This window comes from Urocitellus parryii, chromosome 6 (assembly GCF_045843805.1).
Source record: "Urocitellus parryii isolate mUroPar1 chromosome 6, mUroPar1.hap1, whole genome shotgun sequence".
Taxonomy (NCBI): domain Eukaryota; kingdom Metazoa; phylum Chordata; class Mammalia; order Rodentia; family Sciuridae; genus Urocitellus; species Urocitellus parryii.
In genome coordinates, this window is record NC_135536.1 from 95,160,350 (window position 1) to 95,174,890 (window position 14,541).

Sequence of the window (14,541 nt, forward strand, 5' to 3'; positions counted from 1 at the left end):
AAAACTGTTGTGGTAAGCTGTTAAGAGCCCAACTCTGAAAGGTAGAACAGAGAATTATATATACACTTGCCAATTAAAAATTATGTCTATTTATAATTGTCTTCTATAATTAACACATTTTTAAAACATAGTGAGCAGAAAGAAATTTTAACCCACACCTCTTTCTGTTCCTTATCCCAGTGTGCTTTGGCTAACATCATTTCGCTTTCAACCTGCTGTTTACTACCAGTTTCTTGCTCTTTCAGCCACTTGGTTTTTTCCATGATAAGAGTTTCTTGGTACTTTTCTTCAAGTTCCAACTGCAGTTTGCTTACAAGTTCTTCTCTTTCCTCCAATAGCTGTCTCTTTAAACAAAATTCAAGTAAATATCTCTGAATAATACTTATGGTCTCTCCAAGTTAAAAAAAATAAAACTTGTTGTATTTTGCTTAGATAGCAAAAACAAAATCAAAATAAGCAAACAAAAACAACTCTCTAACCTCTGTAAAGGACTGGCTTAGTTTGGCCTGCAGTTGTATGAATAAACCTTAACATGTTATAGCAATGGCATTATGAATGGGAATGATGGTCATCTTAGTCTTGTCTACAAATTCATAGCCGAACTGATTTCTACACAACCCAGAGAGTTCTGTGTAAGGTTTTTTGCCCACTTTTTTTGAATAAGAAAAGCTAACACATGAAGAAAAGTCTGTGTGCTAATAAATGCTTCAGGACATAACTGAGCTTCTGCTTAACCTATGGATTGACTCAACAAGTGTTTCAGAAAACAGCACATGTGAAACATTAAAATATCCCCTTGGGCTCTTGGGGTTGCCTGATCCATGAATTCTATAGCCAAACTAAGTTCCCTACCTAAAGCTCAATTACAAGAAAATAGTTGTGTCCTGCAGAGAAGGAGTACCCCAAAAGCTCCCTAGGCTGCTCCAGAGTAAGTTCTTGAACTGCGCATGGGAAAACATTTCCTAGGAAAACAAACTGGTATATCTTTGTCAATCTCCAAGAGACATGAAAAGATTAAATAAACTCTCCTAAATATAAAGGTGTTTCATTCTGATTGGCTTACAAAGACTACTAAAGGCTTATAGTTCCACAATTTAAAAAACTGAGCCGGGCGTGGTGGCACATATCTTTAATTCTAGTGGGTTGGGAGGCTAAGACAGGAGGATCTTGAGTTCACAGCCAGCCTCAACAAAAGCAAGGTGCTAAGCAACTCAGTGAGACCCTGTCCCTAAATAAAATACAAAATAAGGCTGGGGATGTGGCTCAATGGTTTTGTGACCTTGAATTCAATCCCCGGTATATATATATATTTTTTTTTTAAAAAAAAAAACCCTAAACAATTCCCAGAGAAGAAATAAATTAAACATCTAATGTTCCAAATACACTGGACCTGTAAGTAGGGAGTAGATGTGATTACAAAGTGATAGCACAAGGGAGTTTTTACGGTGGTATGGCTGTTCTGTAATCTGACAAATATATACAAGTGTTAAAAATCAATAAACTATTCATCCAATGAGGAAAAAAATAACTTCTTATACTGAATGATAATTTTAAATTTTAAAAAAATTAACTGCTAAGTTTGTTTCTTTGGAAAGAGCCAAACAGCAGCAGTATTAACCTTTCTTCCATGTACAAACATTCATAAGTCCAAATATCAGTCAGTAACAATTATTAATTGCAACTCACCTATTATATGAAATCCAATTTTATAGTCAAATTAATTCTTTTAAACATACCCAAACAAAAATTCCTGAAAAGCATGGCTTCGTTGAGAGAACTGCTCTTATGTTCTTGCCAATATATATATTTTTAAAAACAGATCTTCTCCATATTTTAATTTTAAACACATCACTGAAAGCTAAGTTCTTAATTTTTAGATAATATAAAATCCTTTTTAACTTTTTTACTGCCAACACTGACTAAAACAGCTCCATTTAATTTTCTACTAAATGCATACATGACCTTTTTTCATCATATTAATGTATTAAAAAATAATCAAAATATTAAATAAACTGAATACTTCACCTTCTCTTTACTATTTTTTTTTTTTAAAGTCTGTGGTAGATATACCTTCCTCAAAACTCTCTGTATAGAACATTTATTCAAGCCTTTAAACACATGTCTTAATCCTGAGGCAGGGGGCTTTCAAACTGGTCAGTAGGCTGGTCCCAAGCATAAGGGAAAGTCAGATCTGTGTGTGAGGGAGAATCCCCACCAGGGTAGAGAAAAAACTCAGGCGACTGTTTCCTTGTGACTCTACTCCTGGACCAAGGGCAGATTGGAAGAACCAGAAATTAGGGCATCCATTGCACTCTTCCAACTCCCCTGAAAGAGGTCATACTAACACGCTGACCTTCCTCACCTTCCCTATCATGCGACTACATTCAAACTCCTGTCCTTCTTTCCAGAAGAATAAAATGATGATTAGCTACTGAGAGAGAAAGGGGCCTGAGGAAAAGGCCTCTGAAGGAATGAACACACTGTGCAGAGCTCATAGGAACAAAGAAAGTTGGGCAGTCAACACAAAATGAAAATAAGGAGCCATGGGTTTTAGATTTAAAGTGAGTCTGGTCCACACTTCTTTGCCTTCTAGAATAAATCTACAAGAAAACATTTCCTCCTTTGTATATGCCATTTTCTATAAAGGTTTTAATAACCATTTAAATTTTTACTATATTTCCTAAGTTATATTAGTATAGCCCCAAGTGAAGAGACTTCTAGGGACACTGTCCCCATTTGCATACCCCAGCCAAAAGTGTCAGTTTCCATGACAAACTGAGGCCTGAGAGACCAGGTGATGAAGAATCAGCATAAACTTTACCATACCTTCTGTTCCTGAGCTTGCTGCTCCTTTTCAGTGGTCTTCTTGAGAGTCGACTCTAGAGTATCCTTCTCTCTGCACACTTCTAGGTAACATTCCTGCACAGTAGTTATTTCCTTACTCAACTTATCGATGTCAGACCTTGGATACACAAAACCCGCAACTAAATGACCACAGAAAAATTAAAGGGCCGCATAACAAACAATTTTCCTTTAAATTATGGACTAGGAGAATGGTTGTCTCTATAGTTGCAGAGCAGCCGAAGTCTTATTCTCACCTGAGCTGAGATTGAGTTGCTTCATAAATCTCAAAGAGCTGCTGTTTCTCCAAAGCATGCTTGGCTAATAGGCTCTCCCGTATTTGGGCTTTCATGGCCTCATGGTGCTGGTGGTAGGTCCTTTCACACCTAGCAACAGAGAAGGGGATCTAAGGCAATGCTCGGCATTACTAGAAACACTAGAATGATTTCTAGAATCATTTCCTCCCCACCTCTTCCCTCTAATGCCAATTACAAGGATGGTCAGATTGCTTTTCTCCAACCAAAACCAGTAATAACTAATTTATAACCAATAATCTTATGAGAATCTTCAAAATTTTCTTTTTTTCATGTTTCTACAGAAAAATGACAAACTTGGATGTGAGAATGTCCCAGTCATTCAAACACAAAGTAATCTATATTGAGGACTTCTGTTTATAAAGAAATTAATTAAAATAATTGAGGGTGTGGTTTCCAAATCCCAAGTTATATATATTAAACACAAATACTAGCAGCATCCAACTCACATGTAAGTTATGTCCCAAAAGTCTGTTTCCAAGTTTATGATTTGGTATTTGGAAGACATATTTCCTCCCACAGATTTCTTCTTTATAAAAAATAGTTTCCCAGACTCGCTTTAACAATAAGCAAACAACAAAAACCCCACCTAAGCTATAATATTTCAGTGAGATGCAGTCTTAATGATGCTATAGAACCCATATTTCCACGTTTCTGTGGAAAATGTGTTCCAAATTCTAATTGAGAAGCCAGGGACTTATCTCTGCCAATTCAAGATCCCAAAAGGGAAACATTCATTTTATTCATCTTTGTGTGTTTGTGTGTGGGTGGGTGGGGTATCTTGGAGGAAGGGGGACCCAGAAGGCAGGCATCTGGCATCTACATACTTACCGCTCCACAGTTTCCTGTTTATCACGGTCAAAATCCTGTACCATTTGTCTCATTTGATTACATAAGTCTTGATTTGTATTTTTCAGTATTTCTTCAGCTTCTTTAAGTTCCTAGACAAGAAAAAAAAAATGAAGTATTTAGAGGAAACAAACATCATTTTCATCAATTAATCTATCTTCATCTTTTTAACATCCTCTGTGCTCAATTCTACCCTATAACATTAGCTGGTATAATCTCATTTTCATAATTCTACAAAAGAAATGGCTCTATACCTTGGTAAGAGCATAGATTTATTTGATAAGTAGCTTTTTGATAGGAATAAAAGTTAATATTTTATATTTGTTTTGATATTAAATGAAAACATTTAACTGGAAGTACTGGCTAATTGATACTTAAAGTAAGTCATAAAATTCAATAATCTTTGGTAACCATCTAAATAAATAAGCAAGATTTTACTTTTCAGTCAAAGGTTGACTGAGAAGGAAAAAACACATGTATCAGTCATGCCATTAGATAGAAAGGAAACAGGAATTACACTAAACTTCCAAAGAAACCACTACCCAAAACCACTAGTAGAGGGAAACAACTGGATTCTATAACTGCCTACTGCTATACTTGAGTAATAACTCGTATTGCTTCTGTATTTTTTAAAAGTGTATTTACCTCTTTTATATTTAATAAGGTCATGAAAATTCTCATTAACTTATAGGACATTTTTAATTACCTGATTTTTTTGTTGTAAAACTTGAATTTCATTTTTAAGTTGCAGTACATCATCTCTAATAGTCATATCAGAAGTAGAAGAGTCAGGCCATAATTGATTAGTTGGCTTTTCTGAAGTATCTGTTTTGGTCTAAGTGTTAAAAAGAAATCAAAAGTATTTGTTTTGAAATAATTTTATATTAATAAAAAACCCTGCAAAACAGCATGCATAATTTCACACTTCCCCCACATATGACACAGTTATCAAAACCAGGAAATTAACACAGATGCAGTATCACCAACCAATCTGCAGACATCACACAAATGTCTCCAGTTTTCCTCTGGTGTCCTTTTTCTTGGTTCAAGATCAAATTCCATGATTCCACACTGCATTAAGTTATGTCTCAATAGTCTTCTCTAATCAATGAGAGTTCTTCAGTCTCTATCTTTCAAACCCATAACATTTTCTAGGAGAACTAATCAGTTATTTTGTAGGATTATCCTTCAATTTGGGTTTTTCTGATATTATTTCTTTACTAGATTCATGAATGCCAAAGAAATGATACATGCTTGTAGTAGCAGATAGCGGATAGCAATATGCCTCACTGTTGAAGACAGTGTCTTCTAGCCATTTCCATTGTAAATTTACCACCTTTTGGCTTGTAAAATAATAAATATCTTCTGAAAAGATTCTTTGAGACTAGGCAAATATCTTATTTCTCATCATACTCTATAAGCATTTACTCTATTTCTGTAAATATTTGTAACAGTATTAACTCATGTATGTTTTATTTAATAGGTACAATTTTAAAGCTTCATAATAAACTTTGACAACTTCCTTTTTAGAAAGATCACATAAATGATACCATTGGGTGATACATGAGTCCATCCAACTTTCATCTCCATTGCCAATGATTATCCTTAAATAACTGTTGTCCGATGGGAAAGGGGCATCTGACAATTGGTTTCCTTTGTATTTCTTGCATTGTCACCAGAGTGCAACCTCTTATATATAATTCATTTGTTTTTCCATCTTCCCACATTTGTCTGTTTAAATAACTTCGCATATTTTTCCTCTTCCTATCTGAATGTTTTCCGTATCTATTTCTTTACTGAGAGGGAATCACAACAATTTCTTAAATTCATCTACTATATCTACTATATTTGACTTGTTGGCATATTATATGCCTGACTGTGAGTTCTTTTCTCCAATGTTTAACAAATATCTATAACAACTTTTGTTCTGCTCCTGACAGGGGGGCAGGTATCTCTGCCCATGCAGACTTTGGACAGTCTTCCAATTCAGTGTAGAGCATAAGTCTTCATTCCTTCAGAGTTAAACAACTCAAGCTGACTTTTCCCTTTTCACCTGCCACCTTTCCCAGAAGACATTTCTACAACCCCAGTCAGAATAAGGGCTAAGAATATCTACTCTTTTTAGCTTCTGTCCAAGTCCAAATGCAGGGAATGAGGTGGGCATGAAACCTAAAGATGTTATTTACTCCCTAGAATGGCCTTCTGTTTTTAAAAGACGTGGCCTCTATTTTTTATGATACTCATTTGTGCTTCTTCCAAACTGGAGAGTTTTTATTACTGGGAATAAAAGTCACATTATACTGATACACTGGAATTCGCTTTTCAGGGCTAGATTTTATACTTGGTTTTGATGAATCATCACACTGCAATCACACAGGGACTAGGTACTTGGACTTATCAGCACAGTACCTTTAAAAAGATCTTTGGGGGCTGGGGTTGTGGCTCAGTGGTAGTGAGCTTGCCTAGCACATGAGAGGCCCTGGGTTTGATCCTCAGCATCACATAAAAATAAATAAATAAGATAAAGGTATTGTTTCCAAGTATAACTAAATTTTTTTTTAAAAAAATATCTTTAAAGTGAAAAGATTACTTGAATGTCACAATAAAATTTCTTCTCAAAAGTAGAATACTGAACACACTATTTTCAAGAAAACAAGAAATTTAATACACTAATGTATGTCTAAACAGATTCTAGATAGAAACCTTCTGAGTTGGCTACCGAACACTGCCTCTCCAATACTTTTGGAATCAGAGTTTAGCTTCAACCACAACTTGAGGTATGGTAAAACTGTTCATTGAGAATCAGACACAAAAAGTTCTATGTTCACAAAAAAATTCAGTGTAGATATGGCTGCTAATAAGCCAGTCTGGTTTACCTAAGGCCTTTACCATACTCTAACCACAATCTACCTTTACTGGCCTCGGTTGGACAATTGGAGTGAATTGCCTAATATTTGATCTGCTCCCCATCACTGCCCAGTGCTATGTATGGGCAGTCTCCCAATTCCATCATATATTATCCTGGAAATGTCATTGTTATGGTTTGGATGTGAGGTATCCCCCAAGAGCTCACATGTGAGACGATGCAAGAAGGTTCAGAGGAGAAATGATTGGGTTCTAAGAGTCTGAACCCAGTCAGTGATTTAATGCCCTGATAGGAATTAAATGAGTGGTAACTGAAGTGGCAAGATATAGCTGAACGAGGCAGGAATTGGTGTGTGGCTTTGGGTATATATTTGAATCTGCAGAGTGGAGATCTCTTTCTCTCTCTGCTTCCTGATCACCATGTGAGCTGCTTCCCTCTGCCACACTCTTCTGCCAGGATGTTCTGTCTTACCTTGAGCCCTGAGGAATGGAGCCGGCCTTCTATGGACCAAACCTCTAAAACCTTGAGCCCTCTAATAAACTTTTCTTCCTCTACAATTGTTTTGGTTGGGTTCTTTTAGTCATGGTGGCAAAAAAAAAAAAAAAAAAAAAAAAAAAAAAAAAAAAAAAAGCTGACTAAAATAGTCATAAAGCAGTATTACTGGGGTTTTGTACAGAACAATTTTATTATTATAGATAAGATTCCTGGGTGAAAATTCAGCTTTAAATAAACTACTGCTATGAAGTCATATAAAATGAAAACAAAAAAATACAACACTCCATAATGACTTCAAATTGTTCTATATGATTATAAATGAACATAAAAATATACTATAAAGTATGTATAAAGCAACAAATATCCATATCATTCAAGTGTTCATAAAAGAAACATGCCAAATAATCCATAAATAGTTTTGCTGGCCCTTTTGAAACTTAGAATGTATACTTAGAAATACCCAGGGGAGGATTTTGATTGCTCAGTTCTCTTTAGAAAGATAGCCAAGAAACTTTAAACTGATGTGTTCTTTCTCTTAATAGATTTCCTTTTAGAACATACAGAAGTTTAATATCCTTTCATGTCCTTCCTTTCCCCCTTGCCCTTTCTTAATTATTAGGCGTTTCCTGTATCACTTTCTCTTGGCAGTATAGGTAGATGAGGATTTGTGAAGGAAAGGTGGGCTGAACACAGCATGGCCCTAAGGAAGCAGCCTTGGCCATTTATCAGTCAAGTTTTAGTTTCAATTTGCCTAAGACTGACTCTGTTACCTTAGAAAGCTCACCGACTCCCCCAGATTCATTTTCCTTACCTATGAAGCGAGGGTACTGCCTGAAGAATACAGAAGTGGAATTCAAGGACTCACAGAATCTGCTTTTATGCTTCTCCCATCTGTACCACCACTGTATGGTTTATTTCCTTGTATAGAGTGACTTTTGTTAGAAGAATATGGATTAGGGAAATCACACATTCGAAATTCTAAAGGATTTCATTGTGCAGAAAAAAAAATCAGTCTTTGTTTTGTTTTGTTTTGTTTTGTGTGTCTGTGTGTGTGTGTGTGGTGACGGGGATTGAACCCAGGGGGCCTTGTGCATGCAGGGTAAGCTCTCTACCAACTGAGCAATTAAAAATCCGATTTTAAAGCACTACTGATATAAATTAACCTTGAAGAAAGTGCAAGACCCTATTACATAGAATGCTTCCTTAAATTTGTGGTAAAGGAATTTTACCTAACTGGCATCTCGTTTACTCGGTGACAAGAGTAAGCAGAAAATACATTCCTTTAAGTGGCATTTCCTCTTTAAACTTTACTTCTAAAGTCAAATGACCCTTGTCAGCCAAAGTTTCCTTTCCACAAAAAAAAAAAAAAAAAAAAAGAAAGAAAGAAAGTTTCTTTATTACATCTTTTCAAAACAGCTTCTGGGCTCTACAAACCTCAATCTCGATGCTCCTGTCACCTTTCTTCACTTCTTGGAGATCTTCAATTTTCTTGTGACAGTCCTTGAGGTCCTTTTGTAACTGAGCCACCAGATGTCGCTTCATTGAGTTGCTCCCCAGCAGGCGCTGCACTTCTGCTTTCAACTTCAGGATGACCTCATCTTTGGAAAGCTCTTCACTCAGGTCTTCCTGTGGCATTAAGCTAATGCAGAAATTGTGGGTTAAATTGGATAACAAAGCAAGCACGATTCCTCCTTCAAAGTACTAATGGCGGGCTGGGGATGTGGCTCAAGCGGTAGCGCGCTCGCCTGGTATGCGTGCGACCCGGGTTCGATCCTCAGCACCACATGCCAATAAAGATGTTGTGTCCGCCGAGAACTAAAAAATAAATATTAAAGGTTCTTTCTCTCTCTCTCTCTCTCTCCTCTCTCACTCTCTCTTTAAAAAAAAAAAAAAAAAAAAAAGTACTAATGGCATCCCTGACCATGTTGTGTTACCTACACAATTATACACTAATATTTCAAACAATTTTAAACTTTGTCATACACAATGATGTCACTTGTGCTGAGTCCCCATGTACAGAAATAAGTTCAAGCAAGTGTAGTTCTGCTGCTTCATTCTAAGGAGTCTGGACATGAGAACTGTGACATGGCTTCCATTTGTGTTTTTGATACATTGCATGCTATATACATGTTTCAAGAGAAACAACATGGACATTAGGAGGAAAACGATACTACACACTAGCTACCCTAACCTTTAATTTCTGTTATCTCTTTCAACTTCCTGAAACACAAGCCTGAATGGATGTCTATGCACCTGAAACAGCACAGAAATAAAAACCATGCTAATTTAAACCCAATTTTAGTTTCAATAAACTTAGAGGCTGGGATGAGATATTCTGTTCCTTGCCATAATAGATTAACTAAGACCAGATCTAGCGTCCTCCTTAAGACTGAAAAAAAAAAAAAAATCAATCAAATAGATAAAGCAGCGGTTTTTAATCATTAAACAGGCAGCAAGAACAGTGATTTCTGAGGATATGAAAACACACACAGTGAGGCCCATGATTGCCCAATTTTTTGCCTAAAGTCTCCAGGGCATAGTGATGGAGGGGAAAAACAGAGACCAGTAATTTCATTAAGCTGCAGACAAAGAGTTCAGAGTTTGGGGAAGCAGAAGTATCTAAAATTTGAGGGGAGAAAATATTGGGGAAAAAAGAGTTGCATAATACAGAAATATATATTTTATATATATATGTGTGTGTGTGTATAGTATATATATATATATTATGCACAAAAAATATTTTAAACATAAAATATATATAATGAATAAATAAAAGGAGTTGCACAGAAAAAGAACTTATGTGTATAAGTGTGTGTAGACAGGGAAAGAACCATAGCAAAAGAATAGGGGCAGGAATGTGTTGCATTCCACTGAGCCATAGTGGAAAATTGTACTGTTTCACAGGGTATCAAACATTGCCTTAGCAGAAGGTCAAAATTAGCCCCAGATTAAAGTGTACTCTAAGCATGCTCTGACAAAGCCTATAAACAAACCCTTGAAAGAATGAAATGAATTCCAAATAAGTGTGTCACAAAGAAAGTGTAATTTAAAAAATACAATAGGGGCTGGAGCTGTGGCTCAGAGGTAGAGCGTGTGCCTTGAACATGTGAGGCACTGGGTTCAGTCCTCAGCACAACATAAAAATAAATAAAGATATTGTGTCCATCTACAACTAAAAAATATTTTTAAAAAATACAATAAAATCCAGCATCTGAAACATAAAACTCAAAATGTGTAGCATCCAATCAAAATTTACCAGGCATGCAAAGAAGCAGGAAGGAAAATGAAATACAATCAGGAAAAAAACCAGTCAACAGAAACTGATCAGCAATGACACATACAACAGAATTAATTAAATGTATTCCATTTGTCCCAGAAAGATAAGGAAAAATACGAAAATGATGAGAGCAACAGAGGATATTAAAACAAATTAGACTTATAAGACAACAGTGACAATACCTAAAATGAAAAATGTACTGGATGAGATTAATGGTATATTTTACACTAAAGAAGAAATGATTAGTGAATACAAAGTAAAAAGTACACACAAATATAAAAAGTGCCATTTGGTTTCAATAAAACATTTGCCATTTGAAATTATGTGTGATTTTATATTGAATAAGAATAGAAGGCATGCTTACTCTTAATTTAATTTATATTCAACTTCCATGTATACATAGTAAAGGACATTAGAATAAAATAAATTTACATCCAAAAATGAAAAAAGAAATCATTAAGTATTCTCTGTGAAGTACATGCAGAAAACCTATTAAAGAGATTTTTCTGTAGTTAAAAACAAAAACAAAAAAACACAGCAATAAAACTCTACAAAATTAAAAACAGAAGAGTGAAACAGAAATATATACAGCATATTAAGTCTTCTAACATGTACAAGTGAAGTCCCAGAAGAGGAGAGGGAAAGGGGACAGAATATTTGAAAAAATAATGGTCAAAATCTTCTTACTTTGATGAAAACTAAAATTCCATAAAACGTACAAGCTAAATGAATCTCAGGCAGAAGAAACACGAGGAAAACCATCATATGTCACATAAAGATCAAACTGCTAAAATCAGTAAAGAGTGCAGGAAGACTTCTGAGGAAAGAACTGGAGTGAACAATCCTGAATTCTGTATATAAACTTGCACAAGTCACAATATAAGCTCTGAATTATACTTGTACAGAACAGACCCTCAAACAAACATAGCAACAATTTGGAAAACAACTGCCACACACAGGTTTCATGATGATTAACTCCTGAGGGAGTTAATGTGGCAAAGGCTTGGACAATTGAGATTTACAACACCCACATGAGTTTCTATATGGAGAGAGATGACAGTGATTGGGAGACCAGTGTCTAAGATTGGGGTCCCTGATGACTTCATGGTTGTGGCATGCTTGGTACCTGGGAAAGTTTCTGTGCAAAGGTGCAGGATGCCTGGTTGCTATGGTAATGCCCTCTATGGGAAGGCTCTGTGCTAGAGTCTTATCAGCCTCTATCTTGCTCTCAGGCACACAGCTCCTGGGAATGAAAGAATTCTCTTGCTAAGATAACCACAATGTTTCACCAGCTCTGCTGCTCCTGAACATGCCTATATAATAGTAATTTTAAACAATGGATTTTCTTGAGAACTACACAATGCTCCTAACGTTGCACATTGCAACTATAGAATGTAACTGAGGAATAAAATGCATAATGTTGTTAACTTGGTAACTTTCATGAATACAAAGAATAATGCTTACATAGTCTTTAATCTAATTAATGAGACATATATAATAAAGATTATAACTGGCATAATTCTTTAGACCTGCTTCTCCATCAAAGAGCAGTGCTCTACCCAATCCCAGCTGTTTATCTTCAAGATCTGAGTACCTGAGTCTTTATTCTTCCAATCTCCTATCATCCCTCATTGGAACCTGCTAGTTTGGCAGCGCTGGTCATGGCATTTCTATACAACATAAAATTCACAATGCCTAGAATACAATCTGAAATTACTTAGTATACAACTAACCAAGATTGTGACCAATTTTAAAAGACAATATATGATCCAAATGCTAGAACTATCTATCACAAAGGAGTTTTAAAATTTAAAGCAGCCAGGTATGGTGGCATATGTCGGTAATCCCAGTGGCTCCGGAGGCTGAGGCAAGGATTCTAAGTTCAAAGACAGTCTCAGCAACTCAGTGGGGCCCTAAGCAACTCAGTGAGACCCTGTCTCTAAAAAAAATAAAATAAATATATTTAAAGCAGCTATTCTATCTTACGTTTTGTGAAAGAAAACATAAGAAAGCATACCTGAAATTAATAAAAAAAGCAGAATTCTCGAAAGAGAAAAAGTATAAAGTATGAAGTGAAAATTTTATCAATAAAAATAACAGTATCTGGAAGTTTAAAACAAAACAAAAACAAGAACCTCACTGGTTAGGCTCATTAGAAGAGATATAATAGGAGACAATTAGTAAACTTGGAAAGAAGCATAAAACAATTATCCAAATTAAAAACAAAAAAGATAAAGAAAAAATAATTTAAAAATGAACAAAGTCTTAGGGAACTGTGGGTAACCATCAAAGGTCCAATATGTGTAACTAGAGAACCAAAAGAAGAGGAAAAAGGTATTCCAAGAGACAGTGGTTGATATTTTTATAAATCTGGTAAAGGACATAATAGATTCACATATTCAAGACACTCAGTGAACCCCACCTTATAAACTAAAAGAAAAACAGACCTAGACACATCATAATCAAAGTGATAAAAACTAAGGGAAAAAAAATCTTAAAACATTAGAGGAGTAAGACTGTTACATATTACAGATAGAAACCATGTCAGAAAGACAATGAAATTCTCTTCAGAAACTACTGATGCCAATGAATCAATGTATCTTTCAAGTGCTCAGATAAATGAATATTTGATCCAGAATTATATAATTAGCAAATATAAGGAAAATAAAATCTGCCACTAGCAGACATGCTCTTAAAAACAAACAGAAAATGCCAAAGATAATTCTGCTGGATAAAGTGAAATTCATCTACCAAAGGAAAATCTCTACACTGAAAACATTATCCAGCATTTTAACAGCAGTTATCCAAAATCAAGTCAGAAAAGAAACTAAAAAAGTTACAAAGCATTAACAACTCATAAAATATTATTGAGAAAAATTAAAGATCTAAACAGCTCAGAAATTGAAGACTCTATCCTTAAGATGTTAATGTTCCCCAAATTGGTTATATATATATATATATATTTTTTTTGGTACTGGAATTGAACCAGAGGCATTTAACCACTAAGCTAAATCCCCAGCCCCTTTTCAAATATTTTATTTAGAGACAGGGTTTTGCTGAGTTGCTTAGGGCCTCGCCAAATTGCTGAGGCTGGCTTCGAACTTGCAATCCTCCTGCCTCTGCCTCCCAAGCTACTGAAAGTATAGGTGCACCACCACACCCAGCCAAATAGGCCTCTAGATTGAACACAAACATGACTAAAATTTCATGAGTTTTTGGTGGAAATTCACACTAGCTATAAAATTCTGAAATGCAAAGGACTTGGAATAGTCAAAGCAATCTTGAAGAAGAAAACAAAGTTGAACAACTTTTCCCAGCCTTTCCAAGACTCACCGTGAAGCCACAGTATTAAGACTGGCATTAGCAAAAAGATCAATGGAACAGAAAAGAGAGAACAGAAATAGGTCCACCCACATGTGGCCAACTGATTATCAACAAAGACACTAAGGCAATTCAATGAGGAAAGAAAATATTTTTCTGACAAATGGTGTTGGATAACTGAATATGGGTATAGAAAAAGTAAATATGCATCCTTACCTCACACCATACTTATAAACTAACTTATAATGGATCATAAACATTAGAGAGAAAACTACCAAACTTCTAGAAAATCACTGAACAAAAATGCTTATAACATTGAGTTACAAAGTTATAAGACATGAAAGCTGTAATCTATACAAGAGAAAAATGATAAACTGGAATTCATAAAAACTTGAACTTTTTTTCCAGGAATATAATTTTTATTGACATAAAATAATCATACATATTTATGCTGTACAGTATAATCACACACACACACACACACACACACACATATATATATATATATATAATATACAATGATCAAATCAGGAGAATTAGTAAAGACTTTCTATTTTCAAAGCACACCATTAAGAAAA

At 35.2% G+C, this 14,541-nt stretch overlaps 1 protein-coding gene across 1 annotated transcript in view; it reads right to left on the reverse strand.

Moving 5' to 3' along the window:
* Positions 1-14,541, reverse strand: part of Cep152 (centrosomal protein 152) — a 78,487-nt gene that overhangs the window by 26,396 nt on the left and 37,550 nt on the right. The window contains exons 13-17 of the mRNA XM_026391992.2: positions 8,800-9,004; positions 4,711-4,839; positions 3,987-4,096; positions 3,099-3,227; positions 2,827-2,962 (exon numbers count right to left, since the gene is read on the reverse strand). Of these exons, the coding sequence (XP_026247777.2) occupies positions 2,827-2,962; positions 3,099-3,227; positions 3,987-4,096; positions 4,711-4,839; positions 8,800-9,004 (709 nt within the window). The remainder of the gene's footprint in view (positions 1-2,826; positions 2,963-3,098; positions 3,228-3,986; positions 4,097-4,710; positions 4,840-8,799; positions 9,005-14,541) is intronic.